This window comes from Phocoena phocoena, chromosome 2, assembly GCF_963924675.1.
Source record: "Phocoena phocoena chromosome 2, mPhoPho1.1, whole genome shotgun sequence".
NCBI classification, from domain to species: Eukaryota; Metazoa; Chordata; class Mammalia; order Artiodactyla; family Phocoenidae; genus Phocoena; species Phocoena phocoena.
In genome coordinates this window covers 122,748,139-122,775,442 of record NC_089220.1, presented here as the reverse complement: position 1 = coordinate 122,775,442, position 27,304 = coordinate 122,748,139, and the positions used below count along the sequence as shown (strand labels likewise).

The window sequence follows — 27,304 nt, the reverse complement described above, 5'->3', positions numbered from 1 at the left end:
GTGCCCCCTAAGAGCCAAGCACAGCATCACAATCACCGTCTTCTTCAGTGGAGCTCTGCTTGCGGGGTCTGATCACTGGCGGCATTCTTCCATGCTGTACAACCCCAGGAGGATGTGAGCCTCCCTGCTGCTAAGTGCTTCATCCTCACGGGGTGAGTGCAGACAGCACCTACTCCCCACCTGACGTTGAGCAAGGAGCCCTCTCAGGAGAGCACCGTCAACACAGCCTGAGAACCGTTATTTCTGCTTGACTGCAAGGCAGATGCTCAAAGCGTGATCTGTCCTGACGGCCCCAGTAAGCAGGTGGCCCTGTGACCCTGGCATGAAGGTCAAAGCCTGGAACCCAGCTACTCTGTGGGCCTCCCAGCCACCTGCCCACCCACCCCATTCACATGGGGGCTCCCCCTGAACAGAGGGGCTGTATGTGAACCCATCTCCACCCACATCTGACTTTTTGTGGGATGGGGTGGCCCCTTTGCCATCACGCGGGACCTGAGCTTTGGCATCCCGTGGGCCTGGGTACCATCTCAACCCCCTGCCCCTGCATCCCATGACCTTAACAGCTGAGACTCAGTCTTCTCATCTGTGACGTGGGGTTGAGAACATAAGCCCCATCGGATCCACTGAAGGTGCATGTAAATGAGAACATCCCCCATCCCTCAGTGGAAACCCCTGTCAAACATGGCCTCGCCATCAGAGAGCGAGGGTGGTGAGGGCCCAGGGTGCCCTGCTGGATGCCTTGTGGAACCTAGACACCTCAGTATCACACCCAGCCTCCCCACGATGTCACTTAGTGCCCCTCCCCCACAGCCCAACGTCTGGCCAGGTACCAGGAAGCAGACTCAGAGGAGGAGGAGGTGGTGCCCAGAGGGGGCTCACTGCCCCAGCGCAGCAGCACCGGGAGCCACCAAAGCATCCGAGTCGTGCATCGGAGCCAGAGCACCAGGTCACACCGGCGCACCAGCAGCCGTGCCGAGGCCAAGAGGGCCAGCATGCTGTCCAAGCACACAGCCTTCAGCAGCCCCATGGTGAGTCCTGCAGCCCTCCTTCCCGCTGTCACCTCCCCCAGTCACCAAAAGTGTCTGTTCTTCACTGGGGAGTTACCTCTGTTCAGTTAGGGGATGTTTTTCTGTCCAGTGCCTTCTTCCCACACTGCTGTATGTTTTCCAAAACACTGATTAGGTCCCCTTACCAGGCTTCTCAGGCTGGGGACCGCCGATGACCCAGCCAAGTGGGTGACGGAGAGGAAGTCCGTCCTGCCCTATGAAATGTGTAAAACATCAGGGCAAGATGACAACTGTGCAAAAGCAAAGTCAGATTAAAAAAAAGAAATTTAATTAGATGAACCCAAATCCATCCTTTGCCTTGTCAACCGCCAAACATTTATGGACCATTCTCATCCGGCAGGGAAATTTCCAGAAGTACGTGAGTGACAACCTCTAAAAGATCCTTTCACTTCTAAAATTTTTGAAGACCAGAGAGGGAGAATCCGTTTTGTTCATGTATGGTGGCCTCATTCTTTTATGTCCTTCGAAACCCATATAGAAGGTGCCATTTGAATAGAGGTCATCTAGACTTGTGGTCACTGATCGTTGTTGGGTTTACATGGGGCACGTGGGCGGGGAGCTGTCACCCGAGCAGCAGGGAGGTTGTGTTGGAGAAGGTTTTCCTGACATCAATTTCACAATCAATACGGGTTAAGAGTATTTGCAATGTTCCAACTTTCTGACCTAGGAAGTTAGTGATTCAGTGAAAGATTTCTGTGCATAGAAGCTTATCAGTGTGTTATTTACATCAATAAAACAGCGAAAAAATGTACCCAGTGATAAAGGAATGGTCAAACAAATTATGGTATGTCTGTTTTTATGCTGTTAAAAATTATGTTTTCAAATGGCTCTTAAAGGCCCGGTAAAGTTGAGGCAATATAATGTTTTTGGGGAAATGGAAACTGCCAATTTATGTATAAAATATTTTGATTAAAAATGTACATGTATAGAAAAAAGACGAAGGAAAGGCAGAGAAGCATGTTTTTTAAAAAGTATATATTACTGTAAGGTGGTGTGATAGAGATCTGTTACATTTTCCCTATTATTCTCTTATTTTTCCAAATCTTTCTGAGTAAGATATGTTAATTTTATAATAATATATATTCTTGGAGGTATTATTTTATAAAAAGAACATGTGTACCTTCTTATATAAAATAATATATGCATTTCATATGTTAGCTGCATATTCTTATACAATCAAGATTATACATAATTTGTAATTATAAAATGACATGTGTATATATGAGGTGAAGGTCTGTTTACAGCTTCTAGTAAAATCAAGGTGCCTTACATAGTCAAGCACTAAAAGGACACTTGGCAGGTCACTGGGTCAGACTGACCCTTCGGCCCCTGTGTTCTTCCCAGGAGAAGGACATAACGCCCGACCCGAAGCTGCTGGAGAAGGTGAGCGAGTGTGACAGGTGCCTGGCCTTTGCAAGGCACCAGGAGCACCCATTGGCCCACCTCTCGCCTGAGCTGTCTGACATTTTCGACTTCTTCATTGCACTCACCATCTGCAACACAGTGGTGGTCACATCCCCGGATCAGCCACGACAAAAGGCAAGTTCTGGAGCATCGTACTGTGAGCCCGCAGAGCCCCTGCCCCTAGGTGTGGCCCCACTGGTGTCAGTCTTCCTGAGAGGGAGCACGCTTCCCTGTCTTGCAGGAGCCCGGTCGCTCAGCACCACTCTCAGGTTTCAGGGGGTGCGCTGGGCGCTTCAGACGGGGCAGGCCAGCTCAGTAGCTCTGCGGTGACATCCTCAGACTGCAGTGGGCAGGTGCTAGGATTGTGGCGAAGAGGGAGAGGGCAGCCAGCCAGAGACAGCTACTGAGCCCAGGATGAGAGGGGCACAGAGCATACAGGCGTGGCCCAAGGTGGGCAGTGGCAGGAGGGTGGCTGCCCTCCATGCCGACCAGAGCCTCAGGGTCCTAGATTCTTACATGAGAGGGGATAGGATGGGCTGGGGCCCAGACTCTGGTAGGAGCCGCCTGGACTTGCATCCTGACGACACTATAAGCTGGTCCCCTCCTGTGTCTTTGGCACCTTGTCTGGGATGTGGGGGCGGTGGTGGGATTCAGGGAAAGGTCTCAGAGTAGAGTTTGGCACCTAGTAAATGTATTTGATGTTAATAAAGGCCTTTAACATTGGCATTCAGGAAGTGGTTGAGAATCAGTGGGAAGTTACTTTGGGTGGTAGAAACATAGCAACACCAAGTTGGGTTTTGTTTGGGTTAACATCAAGGTTCTCTCCAAAGAGAGTAAGGTTTTATATGTGAAAGGAACCTCTATAACTCAAGCGCTCCTCCGGGTGGACCAGGTGGTGTTGCAGGGGGTGGGGTGCACCTAAGCATGGCTGTGCGTCATGCAGCTAGGCAACTTTAAGTGGATACAAATGAAGGTGTTCTAGGGCTGATGCACACTGTAGGTCTGTACCCTGTCACTCCCACTCTCCCAGACCCCTTCCCCTCCTCCTGGGCCTTCCAGCAGGTTCTGCTGGTGAAGCCATTGTTGTGATGGAGGGTGAACAAGGGGCCCCTGCCCTCTCTGCGGCAGCAACATATCTGGCAGCAATGTGACCCCCCTGTACTCTTTGCTCATACCCCACCGGCCTTTGGAGGCCCCAGTGGGCCTGGCGGATCCCAGGTGGATGGGCTCTGCCACTCAGAGACCACAGGCTTGTGCTATCAGCCCTGGATGGAGGCTGCTTCCTTTTGCAGTTCACCTCTCAGCAGCCTCGGCATCCCTCGTCTGGCCTCTGGGTTCTTCTGCCACCCTGTTCAGTCCCTCTGGAATACTTCCCTGAAGAGGGGTCTGGTTTCTAGGTTAGACCCTACCTGACTCACCCTAGGCATTGTTGCATTACTGAATAAGTGAGAGAGACCCCGACATGACTGAGGTGTGTGCCCATGATCACACATGGAGTGAGTTCCATGTAGGGAGCAGAATCCTCAGACTGCACATGAACGTGTCTCTGGATGCATTTCTGTGCCCACCTATGGGTGGGTGCCACCTTCAAGGGCATTTGGAGCTAGCAGGAGCTCTGGCATGGCTGTCCGAATCTCCCACTTGGATATGTAGCAATATTTAAAGTCAGTAGAAGACCAAAGAAAAAGCACCTTTATCAAAATTGGTCCTATGTGCCTTGTTTTACCAATGCCTGACTTTTCTGGAGGCTCTTACTACAATTCACAACTTCAGACCCATGGACAAAATTGCAAAGATTAAGGGGTAACTGTAATTCAGTGGTTTGATTGTTGCAACATTTGCTCTAAATCCATTAGCAGAAAATTGAAATAGGTATATTGTATCATCATTAGCATACAGCACTCATTTAAATAAAGTGTTGCTTTGTTGCTCCATATTGAGCTTTTTGAAACTTTAACAATTGTATACATGTCGTTTTGTTGTTTTCAGTCCTCTTTAGAAAATACACAATTTATTGTGATTTTTTAAACATTTGTTTAAGGATCTGGAGCCTGAATTTGCCTATGTGTTTCATTTCTTTCGAAAGATTCTTTTGGGTTTGGGAAATTTTGTGTAAATTTAAGTTTTTTATGGACATAATTCAAAGGAATGTATAAATTGGTCTTTTGTTAAATGGTTTTTTTAATTGAAAAAAAAAAGCCAGGGTTCATGCCAGGCAGTGGCAGGCCCACTCCTGGGAAGTTTCTGTAAAGCCATGGGCCACTGCAGTGAGGGGACAGTCCCAAAGCCTTGGGAACCACAGGCCACCCAATGCCCTGAGTCCACCCCGGGCCTTGGTCATTGCTACCCTACAGTCACATCCTGAAAGAGTGAATATGGCAGAACCTGTGTTGAGGTGAAGAGGAAGAGGCCAAGGGATAGTCTCAAGGAAGAAATGCTGACTCTGGTTGCAATTTTCAGTGGGAAATGGGAAATCCGTATTCAGGCCCCCCTGGGGAAGTGGAGGGCGGCCCTAAGGGAGTCAGGGTGAGGGCTCTTGGGAGACACCTAACCTGTCTTCCGACTACTTCCCTGGCAGGTGAGGGTGCGCTTCGAGCTGAAGTCCCCGGTGAAGACGATAGAAGATTTCCTCCGGAGGTTCACGCCCAGCCGCCTGGCCTCGGGCTGCAGCAGCATTGGGAGCATGGCCACCAACAAGTCGGCGCACAAGTCCAGCCTCTTGTCCACGCTGGCCAACAACGGCACGCTGTTCCGGCTGGAGGAGAGGCTGGGCCCGCCGGCCCCAGGCCTTGCCAGCAATGGCTGCAGAAGCGGGGCAGACGGCTGGGCACCTGAGTGCTCAGCACAGGAGCCTGAGCCCGAGCAGGAGCTGCGCTACGAGGCCGAGAGCCCCGATGAGGCAGCTCTCGTCTACGCCGCCCGCGCCTACAGCTGCGCGCTCGTGGACCGACTGCACGACCAGGTGTCAGTAGAGCTGCCCCACCTGGGCAGGCTCACCTTCGAGCTCCTGCACACACTGGGCTTCGACTCCATCCGCAAGAGGATGTCAGTGGTGATCCGGCACCCACTCACGGACGAGATCAACGTCTATACCAAGGGGGCCGACTCAGTGGTCATGGACCTCCTGCTGCCCTGCTCCACAGGTACCCTGCTCCCCTCCACTAGCAGCTGCCCGCTGCAGGGAGCAGTCCTGAGAAACCAGCCCCTCCCTCCAGTGGAGCTTTGCCTCTCTGGGTGGGTTTTTCCTTCTCTGAAGGGTTTGGACTAGAATTGGGGGGAGGGCCCAGTGGATGGAGGGCTTCAGTGCCTGAACCCACCTCAGAAGAATGGGTTTGGGGATTAACGGGGGTGAGGCCTAGCATCAGGTTTAAATCTGGACAATGCAGGTTAAGAGCTTTTAGATTAGAAGTCCCAGAAGGTTCCTTTCTGCCCTGTGATTGCTTGGACCTTGGGCACCTATGAGGCCCAAGCCATGGTTTTTAGCCCATTTGTGGAGTGTTCTCAGGCCACAGCGAGGGCCCAGGTAGTGGGGGCTGCTGGCCTCTGGCCGTCTTACAGCCAAGAACCTCCATCTTGGTCTCTTTTGCACTTGACTTCCATGTAACTTTCGGGTTGAAAAAGAGGGTTTCATATACCACTGGTGTAGAGGGTGAAACTTTGTTTAGCAGAAAGGCTTGTACCTCTTTCCAGATACTAATGCTTCTGGGACTTGGAAGGGGGAGGGCCTGTGTCCCCACTAGTAAACCTAGTCACCCCTCGCTCTGTGCCCAGAGGACAAAAGAGGTCACATCTGACCTCCAGCGGGGAGAAGCGGGGTAGATGGCAGATGGGAGAGGGACCACTGCCTGACCCCCACAGCCTCCCTCTCTTCTGTATCCTGGAAACAGCTCTGGGTACCACCTGTGGGAAACCCTTACGCTGGATATGCCCTTCTGGGGCTCTGGAACGGAGCTAGGGGTTACCACTTTGCTTCCCACGGTCCTCTCGCCATGATCTCAGTGCCTCAGAACAGGACTCCAACTCCAGTTAAGGGAAAGTGCACTGGTGGATCTCTGCAGACAAATCCGTTTTCCTGTCACAGAGCTATCGCCTCCCAAAGGCAGCTGAGCGAATTGCAAATGCGTCTTTGAAAGCAGTTTGCATGGCCTTTCTTGAGGGTGACCTACTCCAGGGCAGGGTTTGCCTTCCCACCCGTGTGTTGGTTCTAGGGTGGATGTAGAATCCAATTTACAGGCTGATTTTGCATTCCAAGAGCCTCCTTCATTCTGAAATTTGATTTTGTATCCATGCGAAATAAAAACAGATAGGTATGGCAATTATCTGAGCAGATTTTATTCTACTGCAAAAATATCACCTTTATCCTATTCCACAGCCTTGTATTAAAGAAAGTTTAATGGACCAATGTGTTTCAGACTTTACTACATACAGTGGGTCATGGATAAGGTGAAAAGACTGGACCAGCTCTAGCAAGCAAGGGTGGGATGAGATGGCAGGAGAGGCTTACCCCCACCCCAGAGAGAGGGCAGGAAGCCTGCTGAGCTGTTGCAAGGGACACGAGAGCAACCAAGAAGGCTGCAGCAGTGGCCACGCTTGTACTTGGCTGGCAGTGCACTTTTAAAAATGAGTAGAAAGCCTCAAATTTCTAGACGAAGCACAAACAGACAAAACTTCTATCACTCAGAGTCAGCTTCAAGGTCAAGGGGTGAAGGGAGCCCTTGTGCAAGCTGGGGAGCTTCCCAGACCCCTCCACCTGGTCCTGGGAGGAATTAACTACAGGTGAGAAAGAACAAAGCCATGGAACAGACAGGTTCAGGTTCAAAGCACAACATTGCCCAAACCGTGACATTGAAGGGGGCACCTTAAAAATAAGCAGTTTGTGTAGCTCTCCGCCTTCCTCTGGGAATTTCCAAGCAGTGTGCACTTCAAATAAGTTTGAATCGGTCAGAGCTACATGTAGACACCAGGCAACTTAAGATTCAGGATGTTCAGAGCCCCCAGTGGTTTCCCAAGAAAGGGGATGGCTCGGGGGTAATCCTGAAGTTATCTACCAGTGACACCCTGACATTGTACATAAATCATTCAACTTTCACTTTGGAGGTGGGGTGGGCAGGGTATGGAGCAGAGCAGGCTTGCAGATGGCCAAGCTGCTCTACCTGTGTGCAGGCGATAAAGTGAGGAGGGCACATGAGTGTCCAACATCTTTCTTCAAAGAGTTCACAACACTTTTACCAAAAAGGGCACGAGAAGGCTAAGCTGGTGGTGGATGGGTAATGTGTTGTATTTTTAGGACGTGGCTATGTCTTGCCTGCCCTGCCACTAGCTTGTGTGGGGTCAAGTAGAAAGCAGGGACTCTACCCCACCCATTACCTTACAGACCTCGGTTCAAATCCCAAGTCTACATTTATGGGCTGGGGTCACTCTGGACAAGTCACTCCTCCTGTGCCTCAGTTTCCCATCTGTACAAAGGAAATCAGGCTTCTGACCTCACAAGAAGCCCCTGTCCAAGCTCCTAGCACAGTGCTTGGTGTGTTATAGGCATAAAGCATAAGCTGGGTCCCTTTCCCTTCTCTCTGGTTTCTTTTCCTTAAGATTCACTTGCCTGAGGTTCAGTCCAGTGCCATTCTGTGTGGTTTCCCTTCTTCCTTCCTTCATTGGGTCTTCATTGCTGCGCGTGGGCTTTTCCTAGTTATGGTGAGCAGGGTCTACTCTTTATTGTGGTGTGCAGACCTCTCATTGCGGTGGCTTCTCCCATTGTGGAGCACGGGTCCCAGGCGCACAACCTTCAGTAGTTGTGCCACATGGGCTCAGTAGTTGTGACTTGCGGGCTCCGGAGTGCGGGCTCAGTAGTTGTGGTGCACGGGCTTAGTTGCTCCGCGGCATGTGGGATCCTCCCAGACCAGGGCTCGAACCCGTGTCCCGTGCACAGGCATGCGGATTCTCAACCACTGTGCCACCAGGGAAGTCCCTGTGTGGTCTTTAAGACACAAAACTTGTGGTGGCTCCATCCTCTTCCAAGGGCAAGGATAGAGGGGGAGGGATGGGCAAGATGTGGCGGTAACGGCTTCTCTCCCTGCTGGGCTGGGTGGGCTCCGTCCCGCACAGAAACATGTCAGTGTGGTCTGTGACCGCACCCTTGTCCAGGGCACCCTGGGTCCCCAGTGGCCCACCCTGCCTTCTCTCACTCATTAGTTTTGTTTGGACCAGTGTGGTTAAGGGCAGCATCACAGCCCCTGCACCCTGCTCCTGCTCTGGAATGCAACCTTCCCCTCCCCCCCTGGACAACTCAAGTACTTTATTAGTGTTAATTCCAGAGTCCCTCAGCTAGACATGTCTTTGCTCAAAGAACAGTCAGAATCTGGAAGAATGTTATCACAATACCAGGAGTAAATGGTAGTCAAAATTAAGATGACTTTCAGTGTCATCTTTTCAGGAAATTTAAATTCCTAAAGCACAATAATCTAGGGCAGTGTTTCCCAACTCTCTTTTTTTCAGTATTGCCCCCTTAAGGAGTCTTTTTAGATATTTTTTTTCTAATGGCCCTTCCATGACATTTTAATGCCACAGATACGCTGTATATTTGTTTATGTACTGTACATGTATCTGTGCTTTATGCGTAATAAGATTTTTTGCCTCCAAGGGACCAGTCTTCGGTCTGTTGGGGCACTGTCTTCTCCATGAAGAGCACAGATCTAGAAGATTAAGAGTGTTTCGTGTGTCAAGGAGCTGACCTGGTTAGTAGACAGCCTTCCCCAGACCAGGGGCCTCACCACTGGAAAGTAGGGTTGCCAGATTTAGCAAAGAAAATACATTGACTGTCTAGTTAAAATTTAATCTCAGATAAACGACAAATAATGTTTTTAGTAAAATATGTCCTATGTGCTATTTGGGCATCTTATATTCTTATTTTTTGGAAGGTGTAAATTATTTCTCACCTTTATTCTTTTTTAAAAAATTTATTTTATTGATGTATAAGTTGATTTACAATGTTGTGTTAATTTCTGATGCACAGCAAAGTGCTTGTTATAGTTCCCTGTGCTATACAGTAGGACCTTGTTATTTATCCATTCTATATATCTTTGCATCTGCTAGTCCCAAAACACCCAATCTATACCTCCTCTAGCCCTCACCCCCTTGGCAACCACAAATCTGTTCTCTCTCTGTGAGTCTGTTTCTGTCTCATAGGTAAGTTCATTTGTGCCGTATTTTAGTTTCCATATATGTGATATCATATGGTATTTGTCTTTCTATGTCCAACTTATTTCACTTAGTACGATAATCTCTAGCTCCGTCCATGTTGCTGCAAATGGCATTATTTCTTTTTTTTAATGGCTGAATAGTATTCCATTGTGTGCATATGTATCACAGCTTCTTCATCCATTCCTCTGTTGATGGAATGGAATCAACATTCCATTCTTAGGTTGCTTCCATGTCTTGGCTATTGTGAATAGTGCTACAGTGAACATTGGGGTGTTCACTGAATTATATTCATTGAATTATAGTTTCTCCAGATATTTGGGCATCTTATATTCTGTCTGGCAACATTACTGGTGTAGGAGGATAGAAACTGCACTTTTAAGTATGACTTTTCCTAAACGGGAAGTTTATGTGCCTCCATTTACACCCACCTCCTGGACGAAAAGATGCCAGATCACTCTTAATGAGGTTTTGTTTATGTGAGATTCTCATTTCAACAAGGGATATTAGAAATAGTCAAAAATGTTATGAGGTTCTTTTTAAAATAACATCTAACTTTTGCTTTAAGTTTTATATTGAACATGTATACTACTGACAAGTAATGAAGCAAGAGGTGGGCTGAATCTACTGGTGCAGATGTTTTCTGGGCGCCCTTTCTGGAGGCTGTTGGAGTAAATCACAGTGATGTGACAGGGCACCTGTGACATTCCTGCTTAATGAATTGCAACAAAATTCCTGCTAGCATTCCAATTGCAGCCAGCTACAATGAGGCAGAATGCGGAGGGCCATGTCGTCCTCACTGGCTCTGAAACACATTCACTCCTAACATACTTTTATCACACGAAAACTAAAGTGTCTTCTGCCTTCTCACTAACAATTATTGACCCAAGAACATGGTGGAGTTAAGAAGGTGTGTGTGTCACTTTGCCATGGATTCCACAGTGGTGAGGCTCAGAGTCAGCACTTCTGCAGTCTGGTAATAAACAGCAAGTCTGTTCCACATCTGGGTCTATAGAAAACAGAAAAGGGTGGATGTTTGGAAAAATCTTACTAGCTGATAGCTGATTTCTTAGTTGTTTTGTGTGTGTGTGTGTGTGTTTAAAAAAAAACACAATATAAATTTACCATCTTAACCAGTTTTAAGTGTACAGTTCAGTAGTGTTGAGTATATTCACATTGGTGTGCAGCAGATCTCCAGAAATTTTCATCTTGCAAAACTGAAGCTCTGTACAACTCCTTTCTCCCCTCCCCCCAGCCCCTGGCAGCCATCATCCTACTTTCTGGCTCTCTGAGTGTGATTACTTTAGAGACCTGAAAATGTGGCTGTTTTCTCTCCCTGGGTGAGAAGAGTACCCAGCTAGAACCTCTGATGGCGCTGAGCTCTCAGCTGCGGAAACTGCATATATGCAAACTCATTTCAACGGGCCAGGTGTCCTGGGAGTCCAGACCATTTCACTGGGCTCTGTTGTTCTCACTCATCCTTGTTTCTGCTCTTACTCCAACTTAGATGACGCCAGAGGAAGGCATCAAAAGAAGATCTGGAGCAAGACTCAGAACTACCTCAACTTGTACGCTGTGGAGGGCCTGCGCACCTTGTGCATCGCCAAGAGGGTGAGTAGGCGTGGCTTCGCGGAAGGGGCGGGGCCGGCCACGCGGCTCGGCCTGGGTGCTCATCAGCGGCTCTCACCCAGGTTCTGAGTAAGGAAGAGTATGCCTGTTGGCTGCAGAGCCACTTGGAAGCGGAATCCGCCCTGGACAACCGCGAGGAGCTCCTGTTTCAGTCTGCCATTCGCCTGGAGAGGAATCTGCATCTGTTGGGTAATTACGCTCTCCAGCGGGCGGGTGCCGCGAAGCCGGGTGGAGTTTGCAGCATCCTGGATGGAGAGGTGCCCTGGCTCTAGTCAGTGGCAGCTCTGCACACGCTAGGCTTGATGAAGGACCCCTCTGGCCTGATGCTAGCACGGCCCCCAGACAGGGCTGTGCTCGATTGAACGTTCTCCCCATGGCCCATTTCTGGGGCATCCTATTGGTGCCACCCTGCCAGGCACCATGACAGCACCCGACTTGCCTCCCCTGAAACCCTGCTTTCCCACCAAAAATAGAGATGAGGAGCAAGGCTTCTCAACAACTGATGCGTTAAAGGATCCCCCCAGCCCCAGGAAACAAACAGAAACCGTTGGACTCAACAGGGCTGCATTTTACATCTAGTAAATATTTCACAGATTTGATTTGGGTGAAAAAAAAAGGGGGCTCATTCTTACTAAATTGTGCCTGTATTTGCTACTGAGTTCATGTTAGTATTTATAAAAGCATTTATTGCTTTAGTATTTATTTAATTTATTATTTAAAATATTTATTAATGTATGTATTAAATTAGCTGGATCTTTGTATACATGCTGTCTGTGCTCTCACCAGGGGCTGGTTGTGGCAGTGCTGTGTATACACACTCCCCATCTCATGGTGCTGGTGGTCAGATGATGATACTCTTGGGGCATGAAGATACGGGGGTTCATCTTTCAACAAGAAAGGCCGTAACTCATTTGGCCCCCTTCCTAGGCAAAGGCATTGGGATATCTCTGTATCTACATACTTATATCTAATAGAATAGCTAATAGTCAGATATTTAAGAGCACTACATATACATACTTTATGCAATATTCTATTTCGCCTACAGTGTCCTATACGAGGCCATGCACTATTCAAAAAAGCCCAAAGATCCAGAACCCTAGAGGCATCCTGAACGGTACTCAGGAGGTGAATTAAATGAAACACTTGGAAAATGGCTCTGCCTCCTCTAGATTGCCAGGTTTTGATTTCCTGAACTAGGACTGTTCACATCTGGAACATGCTTCTCCAAAAGACACTGTTGATAGACCCGTGGGATGCGAGGGGGTCCGCTGGTTGTCATGGTCCCCCCTCTCTGCAGGGTGTTCTCCCCTGGGACAGCTCTCCTCCCACCAACCTCTAACATCTTGAATGGAGTGAAATCCGCCTCCCGGTACCTTCTTCCAGGGGGCACTGGTCCTACCCTCTAGAGCAGTGCAGATAAAATCTCTTCCCTTTTCCACAGGATGAGACCTGAACTGTTTGAGAACACAGCTATGAGTCCCTGAGCTGTCCCTCCTCTGCCTGTCTTTGCAGGCACTCCTTTCTTTCTTTCTTTCAGAGTCTAGGAGCCCTGGCTCAGTTGTCCAGTCCTGGCTCTGCTGCTTACTGGCCAGGTGAGCCTGGGCACTTGCATCCCAGTTTCCTTATCTGCCAAGTGGAGGTAATAGTTCTGTGAGGGTGAGCAGAGGGGATGCAGCAAAGCACTGAGCAAGGTGCAGGCACTAGGTCCAGCCCCACGTAGCTGCACGGTGAAGGTGATGAAGCTAGTGTTACTACTTCCATACCTGTGTGGCCTGGCTGGCATCTTCTGCACAGACTCTCTGCTGATTGGGACCACAGAAATGGCAAACGCACTAATCAGCCTTCTTCCTGCAAGCCAGTTCTTAAACGTGTACCATCCCCTACAACCTGGAATGTTTATGGTTCAAATGATGAAGCCAAGCTGGAGAGTGGGAGAACCCCCACCTCAGTGGTCACCACTGCTTCATCCATGGGCACCGTGGATGATTTGTATTTGAGAAATGTGAAGTCAGCTTTTATATTTTTAATATCCCATACCAAATACCCCTTTTTAAAACCTTTTCATTTACGTTCTTACATTAAGTAACATCAGAGAGCCACAGGGCAAGGATTGTCATTCCCACTGTGTTCTTGAAATTTTCTTTTCCATAATGTTCTGGCCAAGAACCTAAATTCAAAAGACAACATTCTGTTCACTCTCCCCAGAGTTGTTGCTGGTTTCTCCAAATGTCATCTGAAACTTTCCATTTGGTGAGATTTTTCCCCTCCATTGAAAGCTACCTGACATCTGAGTGCAGTGAAGTAAGGTGGCACTAGCTTGAACCCCACTAACTACCCTGGTTATGATACTCAAAATGCCAGGTTCTCCCAAGGATCAGGTTGTAAAGAAGGTGACATTTATTCAAAGTTACATAAATTATATTACAAACAAGCTACCTTGGAGAGCTGAAAGGAGATACTAGCTTCCAGATCATTTTAAAAGGACTGTTCCTCAGATTGCCTCTTTATTCTCAGCCATAGTTCACGCTGAGACAGACATGCTTTCCATAACTATATTTCTAAGTTCATTAATACCCTGTGTTTGATTCAAACATGCACATTATATAGGTGAGGGGTAGTCAATTAGGAACCCATTACTTTGGCCAATAAGCTCCTGAAATAAAGAAGGTATGTTTTCAAGGTGTTAGGTTTTCCCTGAAAAGAGGCAGACTTCCTCTGGATGGGAATTTATCTACAAGGTCTTCCTTGCTTTCTTTCTTGGTGGACACTTAACAAGGAGCCCTGGATGAGTGGCCAGAGTACAAGGATGGGAGATAGAAGGCCTTTCTGCAGAAAATCCCCATCTAGTGAAGAGTGGGTAGTGGTTGAGTTGTACACAAAGCACTGCATTGTAGGAAGTGCTATCCTACAGCAGACATGTAGCTCAGAGGTTTGGATCAGAGACATACCGTAAGGAGAATGCTGGCCCTTCCCTGGCTAACTCACTTCCCTCACCCTGCTTTCCACACCTGTGCTGTGGGGATCATTGTAGTTCTCACATCTTAGGGAAGCTGTGAAAACTTTTTCTGGCATATAGGAATCCATCAAGGTTAGCTATGGTTATGATTATTCCACAATCATTATTATTAAGTATGAATAAGACACTATGAACACGCAGAGGTGGCAAGATCATCCCTTCCTCTTTCCCCCACATCAGAGAATATATTCTAGCAGAAGTGACACTTAGGATGCACTGAGAGATGTCGACTCTTTTGGATGGTGAAGATAAGGAGCCAGGGATGCACACTCTATACTAATGTTAGAGCCACAGAGCTGGGGAAGGGGAGAGGGGCCAGGAGGGTGGTCAGGGCCATGCTCACCATGAGCAAGCAGAAAAGTGGTTCCATTCCTAAGCAGACCTTGAACCCCACACCCCTGCCTGGTCCTTCCTGGGAGGACTTAATGGTTCAGAGCAGAGGAAATCTTGGGTGCAATGTCCCCTCCTTTCTGGGTCCTTCCCAAGTTACCACTTAGCCTTCTGGTGCATTCATCAAGTGTGGGGTTGGCCCAGGTCCAACACCCCACACAGGCTGCATGAGATGGAAGAGAGAAGACAACCAATTGCCCCTGAGGGGGGCTTCTGGGGAGTTGGTGACACTGTTTCCTGAGCTCAGGGCTGACTACACAGCTGTGTGATTTGTGAAAGTGCATCAAAGGGTATACTTAAGAAATGTGCACTTTTTGTATGTGTGTTCTACCATGACTCCTTCCTCCCCGCACCTGCCACCTCACCCATTCAAGGCAGAGAAAAGGAAATGGTGTCTCAGTCATTTCAGGCTGCTTGAACAAAACTTCCATAGACAAGGTGGCTTAAACAGCAGACATTTATTTCTCAACAGTTCTGGAAGCTGGAAGTCTCAGGTCAAAGTGCTGGCCAGTTTGGTTCCTGATAAGGGCTGTCTTCCTGGTTTGCAGACGGCTGCCTTCCTTCTGCATCCTCGCACAGTAGAGAGAAGTCATCTCCTTTGTGTCTTTTGCTGTGAGGGCACAAATCCCATTCATGAGGGCTCCATCTTCATGACCTAATCACCTCCCAAAGGCCCCACCTCCTAATGCCATTACCTTGGGGGTTAGGGCATCAACCTATGAATTTTTAGGGGGGGACACAAGCATTCAGTCTATAACAGCATCCCAGCACAGGGAGTAGCATGCATAAAAGAGAAAGACAAGGCTGACAGGGAGGCCTCAGGCAATGCTGCACATCTAGAAGGAAGGTGAGACCATCTCACCAGGTTGGAAATGGAGGGAAAAACAGGCTGGCCTAGAGGACACTTTTCTGCATTGAGTAGTATATTTTTCCCAATATACTGAGACCTGCATGGGAAAATCTGCCCCTTAATCATTATTTTTGTGGAAAAAACATTCAGGATAATGTTGCTGATCGACAGCTAATGGTAAGCATTGTTGAGAGCAAGCACTGTGGGTGTCATTCACCAGAAGCTATCTGTGAGATGGATACGTTTTTTTTTTTTTTTGCGGTACGCGGGCCTCTCCCGTTGCAGAGTACAGGCTCTGCATTCGCAGGCTCAGCGGCCATGGCCCACGGGCCCAGCTGCTCCTCAGCATGTGGGATCTTCCCAGACCGGGGCACGAACCCGTGTCCCCTGCATCGGCAGGCGGACTCTCAACCACTGCGCCACCAGGGAAGCCCTAGGATGGACAAGTTTTAAAACTTTTCATCCCTCAGAATATGGTCACTCCCACCATCTCCCCACAAGCTTCGTTTCCAAGCTATCTGTAAAGTTAAAAGTTGTCTGCATGTTAGAAAGCATTGGAGGTGCTCTGTTGTACGTCCAGAGAATTATGTTCAGTGCCTCCCAGGTATCCCTACCATGTGGAATCGAGAGCTAGTGAAGGAGCCCCCATGTCCTGAATGAGGAATCACCCGAGTGCTTCCAGATAAGATGGACCACAGCAGGGCCCAGTCTGCAGGGTGGGGCCAGTACCTCTGCTGTGTTGGAGTGAGGCATTCATGCCGGTCAGGGTCGGGGCCCATGAGCAGGGGGCTTACCCACACTGTTGTACCTTTGACCAGGTGCCACTGGGATTGAAGACCGCCTGCAGGACGGAGTCCCTGAAACCATTGCTAAATTGCGTCAAGCAGGCCTGCAGATTTGGGTTCTCACTGGTGACAAACAGGAAACAGCCATTAACATCGCTTATGCCTGCAAACTGCTGGACCACGACGAGGAAGTCATCACCCTGAACGCCGAATCCCAGGTCGGTGGATGTCGGGGAGACCCACTCTGTCTGGGCAGCCTCACACCCCACCAGCCCCAGAGCAGAGCAGGGAAGAATGCCTTCCATTTCTGGCAGCCGCTGTGAGGTGGGCCTTTGCCCTCTGCTCTGTTTGCACCTGTGTTGTGTTTCTGGCACTCAGAACGTGCTTGTCATAGACTTGGAAGATGTGGAATTTGCTGGGATTTCTTAGGAACGCGCATCTGGGCTTTATAATGCAAAGTTCAACCCACTTTTTCCTGAGATACTTTCCAGCCAGCGGTATCAGAGAGTGTTTTTCATGAGGTCACATGGAGCCAGGGCAGCAGTCCATTCTGCCTTGGTGTCCTCAGGATGGCATGTGTTGTCTCACGGGTGCCCCAGTAGCATGTGGGTTTTCATTTGTCACATCTATTGACTGAAATCCCCAAGTGTGGAGGGTGGATCTCTTCCCATACGCCCTGGCCGGGGCTCTGATTCCTCGAGTGACTGACTCTCCCTTGGAACATCTCCTCCAGCAGATGACAAAGTCTAACTTTTATGGATCATGCTCTAGGTGTCACACTTAAGATGTGCCTAATCACAAAGATTTCTCCTTTATTTTCTTCTAAAACTTTTATAGTTTAGCATCTCAGCTTTAAACACAGTCTTTTTCGTGTAGAATTTTGTCTAAGGTGTGAGGTTTATATCAAACTGCATTTTCCTGCATTATTCAGGCACCGTTTGTGGACAGTCTTTTTTCCACTAAATTGTCTTTACACCTTTGTTGAAAATCAATTGGTCCTATTTGTGTGGGTCTATTTCTAGACTTTCTATTCTGTTCCCTTGATCTGTGTGTCTGTCCCTTCACCAATACCATGCTGTCCTGTGGGTTTTTAAATGTCTTAAAATAGGCAGTGTTTTGTTTAATTTCCAAGTGTTTGGAGTTTTCCTACTTTCTTTCTGTTACTGATTTCTATTTGAAACCTATTTTATTGATTTCTATCCATTATTGTCATAGAATATGCTTTTTATGATTTTAATTCTTTCATATTAATTTTTTTAATGACCCAGGGTATGGTCTATCTTGGTGAATGTTCATATGCATATGAAAAGGATGTGTGTTCTGCCGTGTTGTTGCCTCGTATATCAATTAGATCCAGTTGAGAGATGGTATGGTTCAATTTTTCTATAATAGGGGTCAGCAAACTGTGGCCTATGGGTCAAATCCAACCTACCACCTGCTTCTGTAGAGTTTTATTTGAACACAGCCTTCCCCATGTTTTTATATACAACCTTTGGCTGTTTTCATGCTATAATGGCAGTTTTGAATAGTTGCCACAGAGACTGAATGATCTGAAAAGCCTGAAATAATTTACTCTGGCCCCAAATAGCTACTCCAGCTATTTTGATTTCTGTTTGCATGGCATACCTTGTTTGATCCTTTAGTTTTTAATCTACCTGTAGCATTACATTTGAAATGAGGTGAGGTTTTTTGTTTGTTTATGGTTTTTTGGTAGATAGGTCATGTTTTCATATATTCAGACAGTCCCTTTTAATTGGTATGTTTAGATCATTTACATTTATTATAATTATCAATATGTTTGGATTCAAGTCTACTATTTTATCTTTTGTTTTCTTATTATTCTCTGTTTTTTGTTCCTCCATTCCTTTTTCTACCTTCTTTTGGGTTATTTGAACATTTTTTAGTATTTCATTTTAATTTGTCTCTTAATTTGTTTCGACATCACTTAGCTTTTTTAGTGTATTTTCTAGGATTACACTATGCATACTTAAGTTGTCACAGTCTACTTAGAATCAGTGGGATGAAGAAATCTTACCACTCCATGTGCCCCTTACTCTTCCCCCTAACACTGATAGTGTCATATATTACAACTGCATAAATTGAAATCCTCATCAGATATTATATTTTTTCAATCTAAAAGCATATTTTAAAGAAATCAAGAGGAAAAGAATGGTCCATTATATTTAGTTAAAATAAATTATATTTACATAAATTAAATTATATTTACAACTTCTGTTGCTCTTCTTCCATTTCTGTTGTTTCAGGTTTCCTTGTGGCACAATTTCCCTTCTCTAGGAAGAACTTCCTTTATCTAATTTTTAGAGTAGGTCCACTGGTGGCAAATGCTCTTGCTTTTCTTCATCAGATAATGTCTTTATTTTACTGTGGTACCTAGTGAGAAATCAACAGTCATTTGAATCATTATTACCCCATAGCTAATGAATCATTTATATCTGGCTGCTTTCCTATGTTTTTCTTTGTCTATAATTTTAAGTAGTTTCATTATGATGTATTTGGGCATGGATTTCTTTTGATTTATAATCTGGGACTTGCTAAGATTCTTTAATCTGTGGGGTTATGTCTTTCACCAGATTTGGTAAGTTTTCAGCCATTATTTCATCAGATACTTTTTCTGCACTGCACTTTCTCCTCTTCTGTAAGACTGATGACATGAATATTGGGTCTTTTGTTATTTTCTCAAGGGTCCCACAGGTGCTCTTCAGTTTTCAATTTTTTTTTCTTTCTTGTTCAAATTGGATAATTTCTCTTGATCTGTCTTAGAGGTCACTGACTTTTTCTTCTGTTATCTCCATTCTTCTATTGAGCCCATTTAGTGATTTTCTAAAAATAAACTTTTTATATAGAACGGTTTTAGATTTACAAAAAAATTGTGAAGATAGTACTGTTTCACCTATACATAATTTTGCCTATTATTAACATCTTTACAATTTTTAATATGGTATTGATATACGGTTACTTACTAAAATCTGTGCTGTATTCAGATTGCCTTAATTTTTACCTAATGTCCTTTTTGTTTTCCAGAATCTCATTGAGGACTCACATTACATTTTCTTTAAATTAATTTATTTATTTGGCTGCATTGGGTCTTAGTTGCAGCACACAGGCTCTTCATTGCAGCACACAGGCTTCTCTCTGGTTGTGGTGCTTGGGCTCTAGAGTGTGCGGGCTCAGTAGTTGCGGCACGCAGGCTCTCTAGTTGTGGCGCGTGGGCTCTAGAGCGCATGGGCCAGTAGTTGTGGTGCACGGGCTTAGTTGCCCCACGGCATGTGGGATGTTAGTTCTCTGACCAGGGATCGATCCCACGTCCCCTGCATTGGAAAGAGGATTCTTAACCACTGGACCACCACCAGGGTAGTCCCCAGGATCCACATTACATTTAGTCGTCATGTCTCCTTAGGCTGTTACTGGCTATAACAGTTTCTCAAACTTTCTTCATTTTTGATGACCTTGACAGTTTTGAGGATAGATACATTCAGGTGTTTCGTAGAATGTCTTTATATGGGAATTTGTCTGATATCTTTCTCATGATTAAAGTTATGAGTTTTGGGGAAGAAGACCACAGACAAAGGGCCATTTTCATCATTTCATCACATCATATCAAGAGTACATTCTATCAACATGACGTGTCACTGTGGATATTAATTTTGTCAGGTTTCTCCCCCATAAACTAATTCTCACACTGTCCTCTCTGGAAGGAAGTCACTGTGCACAGCTCACACTTAGAGAGTGTGGGGGTTATAATCCCCTTCACTGAGCACAGAGAAATTATGTAAATTATTTATGTAATCCAATGATAGACACGTAAGTGGAATCCAGTGAGCTTTTCATTTTCGTTAATGTGTTTTGGGTGTTCTCAAATTTTTATTTGATTCCTCTTTATATCTTCTGTTTTTTGCTGAGACTTCCTTTCTATTCATTTCTGGAATTTTTTCTTACTTCTTGGAACACTTTTATAATGGCTGCTTCAGAGTCGTTGTCAGGTAATTCCAGTATGTGTGTCATCTTGACATTGGCTTCTGTTGATTGTCTTTTACCACAGGCACTGAGAATTTCCTAGCTCTTTATATGCTGATAAATTTGGAGTTATGTTGTGGGTATTTTGAATGGCACTCTGGTCATTTTAAATTTGGAGTATGTGGATTTTTTTAAGGCTTGATATCAGTCCTCTTGGGTGCAGGCTGCAGGCTCTGAACAGCCTTGGGGTGTTGATTTCAATGTCAGTCTTGTTTGGTCTTTGCCAAGCTGTTAGAATCTGTCTCACATTTTTGCCAAGCTACCCCCTCCTGACAATTTTTCCAGTACTTTCTGATTCTCTGGGACTCCCTCTGGCATGAAAGCTGGGGTTTGAGTTACCTTGATCTGCTTCGTACTTCTGCACCGACTTCCAGGGCCAAGTGGTGGCAGGACAGACAGAAAGGAGGGCAGCCATTGCCTTGCTGTCCTAGGGCCACAGATGCTCTGATAGGAAGGAAGGACCACCTCCCTCAGAGTCCCCAGCAACAGATGGCTGTGCTACCACTGTTGTTCCTACTGCTGCCCACAAAGCAAAATTGCCTGGGGCTGGGTTCAAGAGAATAGAGGAAAAAATAAATAAAAATGGGGTTTCCTCCATTTTCTCTAAGCATTGGAAGTTCTCTTTTCCTCTCCTCAAGCCAGAAGTAGAGGGCTTCTAGAGCTGGAGCTTTCTCTGTCCCTGCCTCGGTGCCCACCTCCAGCTTCCGTGACACCTGGGTCCAGGTGACGGCCTGCCAGAGTGACAGTGGAAACCTTGCAGTTCAGTGTGTTTAGAATGCCAGTCTTCTTCCCCAGCCTGACAGCTGCTGTTTACTCTGAGTACTCAGAGTGGCTCTATGAATCTGTCCAGGTGCCACAGCTGCACCTGTAGGGGAGCCAGCGTGTGCTTGCTCCATCCTACCTTGTCAGTGCCTTGTGCTAGGACCAGGGCATCCATGGTATTCCTGCAATGAGGTCCCGCATTCTCTGCAAGGCCTTCTCAGTCACCACCACTCCCAGCCCTGCCTGGAAGCAAGTCTGCCCCTCCCTGTATCCAGGGACATTTTGCACATGCTGGTCAGTGACTTGCTGTGGTCATGGGTGTGTGTGTGTGTGTCCGGCTGCCTGCCCATCACTCAGGGCCAACAGCTGCGTCTTCTTGGTCTTCTTTTCTCCAGTCTCACTCAGTTTCCTCGATATAAAAGGTCCTCAGTTAAGTGCTTGTTGGACACACCTGGATTCCCACAGTGCATTGTAGGAAGCTGCTCACTAACCTGTGGGCTACTGTCCATCCGTGGAGGACCAGGAACCACTTGAGTTCCCTGGAGTGTGTTTGTTCTTGGAAACACTTTTCCCTCCTATGCCTCTGTCCCCTGACCTTGCAGGTTCCCCAGGAAGTTTCCCTATTCTTTCTGAAACTCAGATACAGCTTTGGAAGGGCACTGCCAATTCAAAGCCTCAGTAATTAGGCTTTTTTTTTTAACTTCATTTTCCTGAGCTTAGGGAGACACTGATTACTCTTCTTTCAGAGCTAATCACAACAGAAGCTTTTATTGGTACCTCACTAGGAAACAAGAAGGGCTGAGTAAGGGCCTCTGAGGACCATGGGGAAGTGCCTGGAAAGCTCCCATAGCCTAACTAGCCAGCAGCTAGCCAGTCTGGCCAGGCCTCCCAAAGTGAAAATGCTTTGTCCTAACCTCTACACAGTATAATGGAATCAAGTAGAGCCTTATAGGAACCCTAAACCAACTCAAATCCTTTCATGTTGAAAGTCATCCACTTCTACTGACTTCCCAGGCTCAGGAGAGCCACCTCCTGGGCAGAGCCTGCAGCCTGGGTCCCTGGAGATTCTCAGATGTGTTGTGCGGGTAGCCTGGTCTGTGATGCGGCCGAGTGACCTGCACCATCCTCTCGTGTCCGTTTCAGGAGGCGTGCGCAGCCCTGCTGGACCAGTGCCTACACTATGTGCAGTCCAGGAGCCCCCACAGTGCTGCCGACAAGACCGCTGGTGGCGTGAGCGTGGGCTTCTCCCCCCTCTGCCCGCCCTCTGCAGCTGCCATGTCTGGCCCCAGCCTCAGCCTTGTGATCGATGGGAGAAGTCTGGCCTACGCCCTCGAGAAAAACCTGGAGGACAAATTCCTCTTCCTTGCTAAGCAGTGCCGGTCTGTCCTTTGTTGTCGCTCGACTCCCCTGCAGAAGAGCATGGTGGTGAAGCTGGTCAGGAGCAAGCTCAAGGCCATGACTCTGGCCATAGGCAAGTATCCAGGCCGAACAGCCCCCACCTCTGCAGCTGCTTCCTGTCAAAGCATCTTGAATTTCCTGCCCCTTCTACGCTATGCCATAGGATGGGAAAACGCTTCCTTGCTCTTTTTTCTATTTATAAAATCACACCTGGTACAATGAAACAGGCAGCCTGTTCCAAATATAAAGCTTGGATTTGAAAGCCACAAAATGTACTAGCAACAGATATAGCTACATATTAGGAAGTCAGTAATTCAATGGTGGTTGAAGAAGATGGAGCTTATTACTGTCTCCTGGGCGACAGAAGACTACTGTCCAGCAGCCTCGGCCACAGTGGAGCCCAGCACACTAAGCACGACCCCAGGCCAACTTAAGAAGAAGGCCCTTTACAGGTGCTTCTGATGGCCGTGAGCCGCCTGGAGTCCAAGGCTTCATCATGCTGCACGACCCAGCGACTCCAGGGTGATCAGAATTCCCATCGCTTCTTGTCTGCTGAACTTTGTTTCAACACAAGCATCTACCCTCCTAAGGTCTGAATAGTTGCTAAATTTTGCGTCATTTCCTTAAGGACTGTGCATCTAATGGTGGTTTTTCCTTGCAGACTGTTGGTCTGGAGAGCCTTCTCGGCCCCTCTTCCGTGCTGCACGGTGCTCACCTGTCTCCCCCAGGGGAGTGTCCCCACGTCTGATACAGGTCCAGCCTCCAGTGAGGTTCAGGGACTTGGCAGCGCCACCTGCTGGTGAGGGATGGGAGAGACTGCAGGTAGCCCAGGAAAAGAGATGATACGATCCCCGGGATCCCCCGATATCAATATCAAACAGTTTGTTTTCCCTGCATATAGAATGAACACCGGGGTGAGAGTTGGCTCTGAAATAAAGCATCCTCACCAATCAGTAATAGTTACTGTATTTTCTACAAAAGCTCTGTGACAGCCCCTCCTTGATGACGTAGGGATTGCAGCCCTGTCATACAGGACACCTCATCAGGATAGTTGAGGCCGGTGTTGAGCCCAGTCCGTGGGGGATGGCCTTAGCATGGTCGTCATGGAGACGGCCCTGCACATCCCCAGGGCCGTGGTATCTGCTAAGGGGAGTGAGTGTGTGTTCATCTGTGGCCCCTTGGTTCAGGCTAAGACAGGCAGCTCTTCTGTGGCCCCTCCTCAGGGAGGCTGTCTCAGGACCACCTTTGCCCTCATGTGCCTGGAGGGGCCTTTAGGGCTCTCTGAGCAAGTGTTGGAGGGAGAAGCTGAGGAGTCTGCAGGCTGGGTCTGCACCCTTACCGATAACTTTGCTCCTGTGTAACATGAGGACAGTGCCCCCCAGTGGGGCTGGTGTAAGACCTGAATGATAAAGCACATTTTCACTGCCTGGTCAGTGCCTGCTCAGCCACTGAATCACTGATGTGTGGCATTCATTTAGGAAAACGGAGGTAGAGCTTGGCTGGTTAGAAAGAAAAGAAAAAAACAGAATAGAAACTCAAAAAGGAAAGGGAAAGTAAGGACCAATCAACTTTAGTTCATTTCTTTCTATGAATTAAAGCATGGATGTGACCTAGTCCTGGGCATCCAGCGGTTAATAATCCAGAGAACATCATTGTCTACATATCTCATTTTGAATGGGATGGTCTGGAAAAAACTGCAGAGGTTATTGCTTCACAGAATTTCAATTTGACAAATATTGACTCATCACCCATGTGTTGGGCCCAGTGCAATAAAGAACAGAGGAATCACAAGGGAGAGATGTCCTATAGCCATGGTCTGAGATACTCTGACTTTATGTATCTACACTTTTTGCATATTTGAAATTTGGGAGGTACTTGGTGATGTGGGCCCTTCTGCTGCCTTGTTCCAAGAATGGTCACTATCACTGAATGACAATGACTTTAAGTCTCTGCTTGCCTTTCCCTAAAGGTGTCCAGAGCTCTGACCTATACCCTATATTCCTACTCATTTTCTGTGACTGAATAAGTAGACGGTCTCCTTTATCACATGCTCAAAGAGCCCAAGGGTGGGCACAGTAGCTAATAAGTTAGCTGGACACTGATGTACAAAAAGAGCTCCACAGTTTGTTTGGGCAGAGTTGAACCTCCTTCGTTCAGTTTAGAAAACCACTCACCTGAGTATGAATTGGAGTACCCTTGACTGACATGTGACAAAGTCTGGAGTGGTTCAGGAAACAGCAATGAAGGTGGTGGTCATATCTCTCCCTGTGCTGGATGCCACGTGAAGGGCTCTATTGGTGTATGAGCCAGTAGCTTGGAACGTGTACTAACTAGAAAGGGACATGCTGGCCACCGCTTGGAAATACCTCCTGGTGTGGCTGGTGGGTGCAAGCCTCCCACTAGGCTCTTTCTGGCTGCATAACTTGGATCCCCCAAGGCAGACTCTGCACTGCCTCTTCCTCACTCCTCCCCAGGACCCTTCACAGGACCCAGCTCACAGAGAACCCATGAAGATCCATCAAGCTGATTTGATTCTGTGCATCTCAACTCAAATGATTCTTCCTGCCCGTGCTGTTTCTAGGAGATGGAGCCAATGACGTCAGCATGATCCAGGTGGCAGACGTGGGCGTGGGACTCTCAGGCCAGGAGGGCATGCAGGTAAAGACCAAAGGGGCTGTCCTGGGTGACCAAGGGGTCCTCACACTGTGAGCTGTGCTGGCCTTCTTGTGGGCTCTGTGCCGCAGAGCTAAAGGGTTGGACTTCAGTACAACTGGTGCTCTCCTTCTGCTAAGCCAGTGGTAGGAGACCAGCTCTTCATGTTTATGAAGCCATGTGCAGTGAATGTGTCTATTAGTGTATTTCTGTGAAAAGGTGGGATGGAGCGAGGCATGGTGAGTCATCGCCTTTCTCTGGCTGTCAGTGGTTCGTCCCTCAAAGGCATTTTTTACTGCTCCTGAACATTAGTGATACCATTTGAAGAATGGACTTTGCTGTAGGACTGTTGTATCCTGGTGTCACTATAAAGGTGGAGTGCAGCCATCCTTGCTCATGTGAAAATTTATTTCTGCATTTTTCATTTGCCACTGTGTTGGTTCCTGACATGTGATCCAGACGATGAACAAATGAGTTCATTAAAAATGTACTTCTTGGGCTTCCCTGGCAGCGCAGTGGTTGAGAGTCTGCCTGCCGATGCAGGGGACGCGGGTTCGTGCCCCAGTCCTGGAGGATCCCACATGCCGCAGAGCAGCTGGGCCCGTGAGCCATGGCCGCTGGGCCTGCGCGTCCGGAGCCTGTGCTCCGCAACGGGAGAGACCACAATAGTGAGAGGCCTGCGTGCCGCAAAAAAAAAAAAAAAAAAAAAAAAAAAAAGTACTTCTTGGGACTTCCCTGGCAGTCCAGTGGTTAAGATTTCGCCTTCCAACGCTGGGGGTGTGGGTTCGATCCCTGGTCGGGGAGCTAAGATCACACATGGCTCGTGGCCAAAAAAACCAAATACATAAAACAGAAGCAATATTGTAACAGATTCAATAAAGACTTTAAAAAAAATGGTCCACATCAAAAAAACAAATCTAAAAGAAAAAAGATGTACTTCTTTTGGATGTAACATTACAACAATTGCCAACATTTGATTAACTTTGAGTCACAGTATTTTTTAACTTGGTGGAGACTTTCAGGAACAATCTATCCAGTTGTCTTCTTTTAAAAATCAGCATGTTGGTCACTGGTCATTGGTCGATCTCATTGATGCATTCAGTCAGTAATTAGCTATTGAGCACTCATGTGCCATGCTCGTGCAGGCTTGTTGATTTTCTCACTTGACACTGAAACCGCAGTAAGATGGAGAGTCCTGAGCCAGAAGCACGGTCGCTCCATCTTGGGCCCATCTTCAGCATCTTCTTACTCTCCTACTGCCCCTCCTCTGACTTGTCTTACCTTATTGTACATTTTCCTTCCTCCACGAAATTGAAAATAGAGCCCAGCTTGGACTCATCCGTGCCTCTTCATGGTGCCATGCACATGGGGGAAGCTCAAAACACATCTGTTGAATGAATGAACAAAATAGTTAATTCCTTCTGATTTTTTCAGCATTGCCTCCTTTGCATTCATTTCCTAGAGTGAAAAGCTACCCAGGGCAGTGCTTGTAAACCACATATGCAGAGAAATGCACCCAGTGAATCCACTTTGTATCAGAGTCTCTAAGGTTGAGCATGTGGGTGAGGTGGGCCGTGAGCTGCCCCCACTGCATGGCCTCAGGGCAGGAGCCAGAGGGGTCTATGAGCCATGAAAGAGGTGTGGGGATCAGCCAAGCTGTATTGAGACTTGGCTTTGAGTGGACGTGACTTCTGCGTGGGGTGTTACTGGATGCTTCTGTATTGTTTAAAGCTATACTTCTTTTTTAAGGGCACATTATGTAAGATGGCAGTAAGACTGGACACCTTTTCTTACTGCTCTAAGGGCTCAGGTTACCCAGGGGAATGTGGCCCTGTTTGCATGTTAGTCAGTCTGATAAGGAAAGGGACATTGTGCAGAGCTCTCTGGGAGATGCACTTTGTGGGGCGCTGTGGCCGCAGGGACCCAAGGAGTCCAAGCTGAGTCCCTGAGGAAGAGTGAGGGTGATTGCAGCTCCCCAGCTCAGCCAAGGTGGGAAGGGTGTCCAGGGCAGAGAGACAGAGGGGACCAAGGAGATTCTGTAGCTCTGAGGTGCTCAGTCTTTGTAGAGTCTTCTGGTCAACGATGTTTGTTGAGTGCCCCATGGGCCAAGCACTGACTGGGA

The 27,304-nt window shown here is 47.5% G+C and overlaps 1 protein-coding gene across 1 annotated transcript in view; it reads left to right on the top strand.

The window, feature by feature from the left end:
• Window positions 1-27,304, top strand: part of ATP10A (ATPase phospholipid transporting 10A (putative)) — a 174,617-nt gene that overhangs the window by 137,725 nt on the left and 9,588 nt on the right. The window contains exons 8-15 of the mRNA XM_065870996.1: window positions 811-1,028; window positions 2,412-2,606; window positions 5,050-5,614; window positions 11,173-11,276; window positions 11,357-11,483; window positions 16,369-16,553; window positions 22,276-22,603; window positions 25,112-25,188. Coding sequence (XP_065727068.1) covers window positions 811-1,028; window positions 2,412-2,606; window positions 5,050-5,614; window positions 11,173-11,276; window positions 11,357-11,483; window positions 16,369-16,553; window positions 22,276-22,603; window positions 25,112-25,188 — 1,799 coding nt within the window. The remainder of the gene's footprint in view (window positions 1-810; window positions 1,029-2,411; window positions 2,607-5,049; window positions 5,615-11,172; window positions 11,277-11,356; window positions 11,484-16,368; window positions 16,554-22,275; window positions 22,604-25,111; window positions 25,189-27,304) is intronic.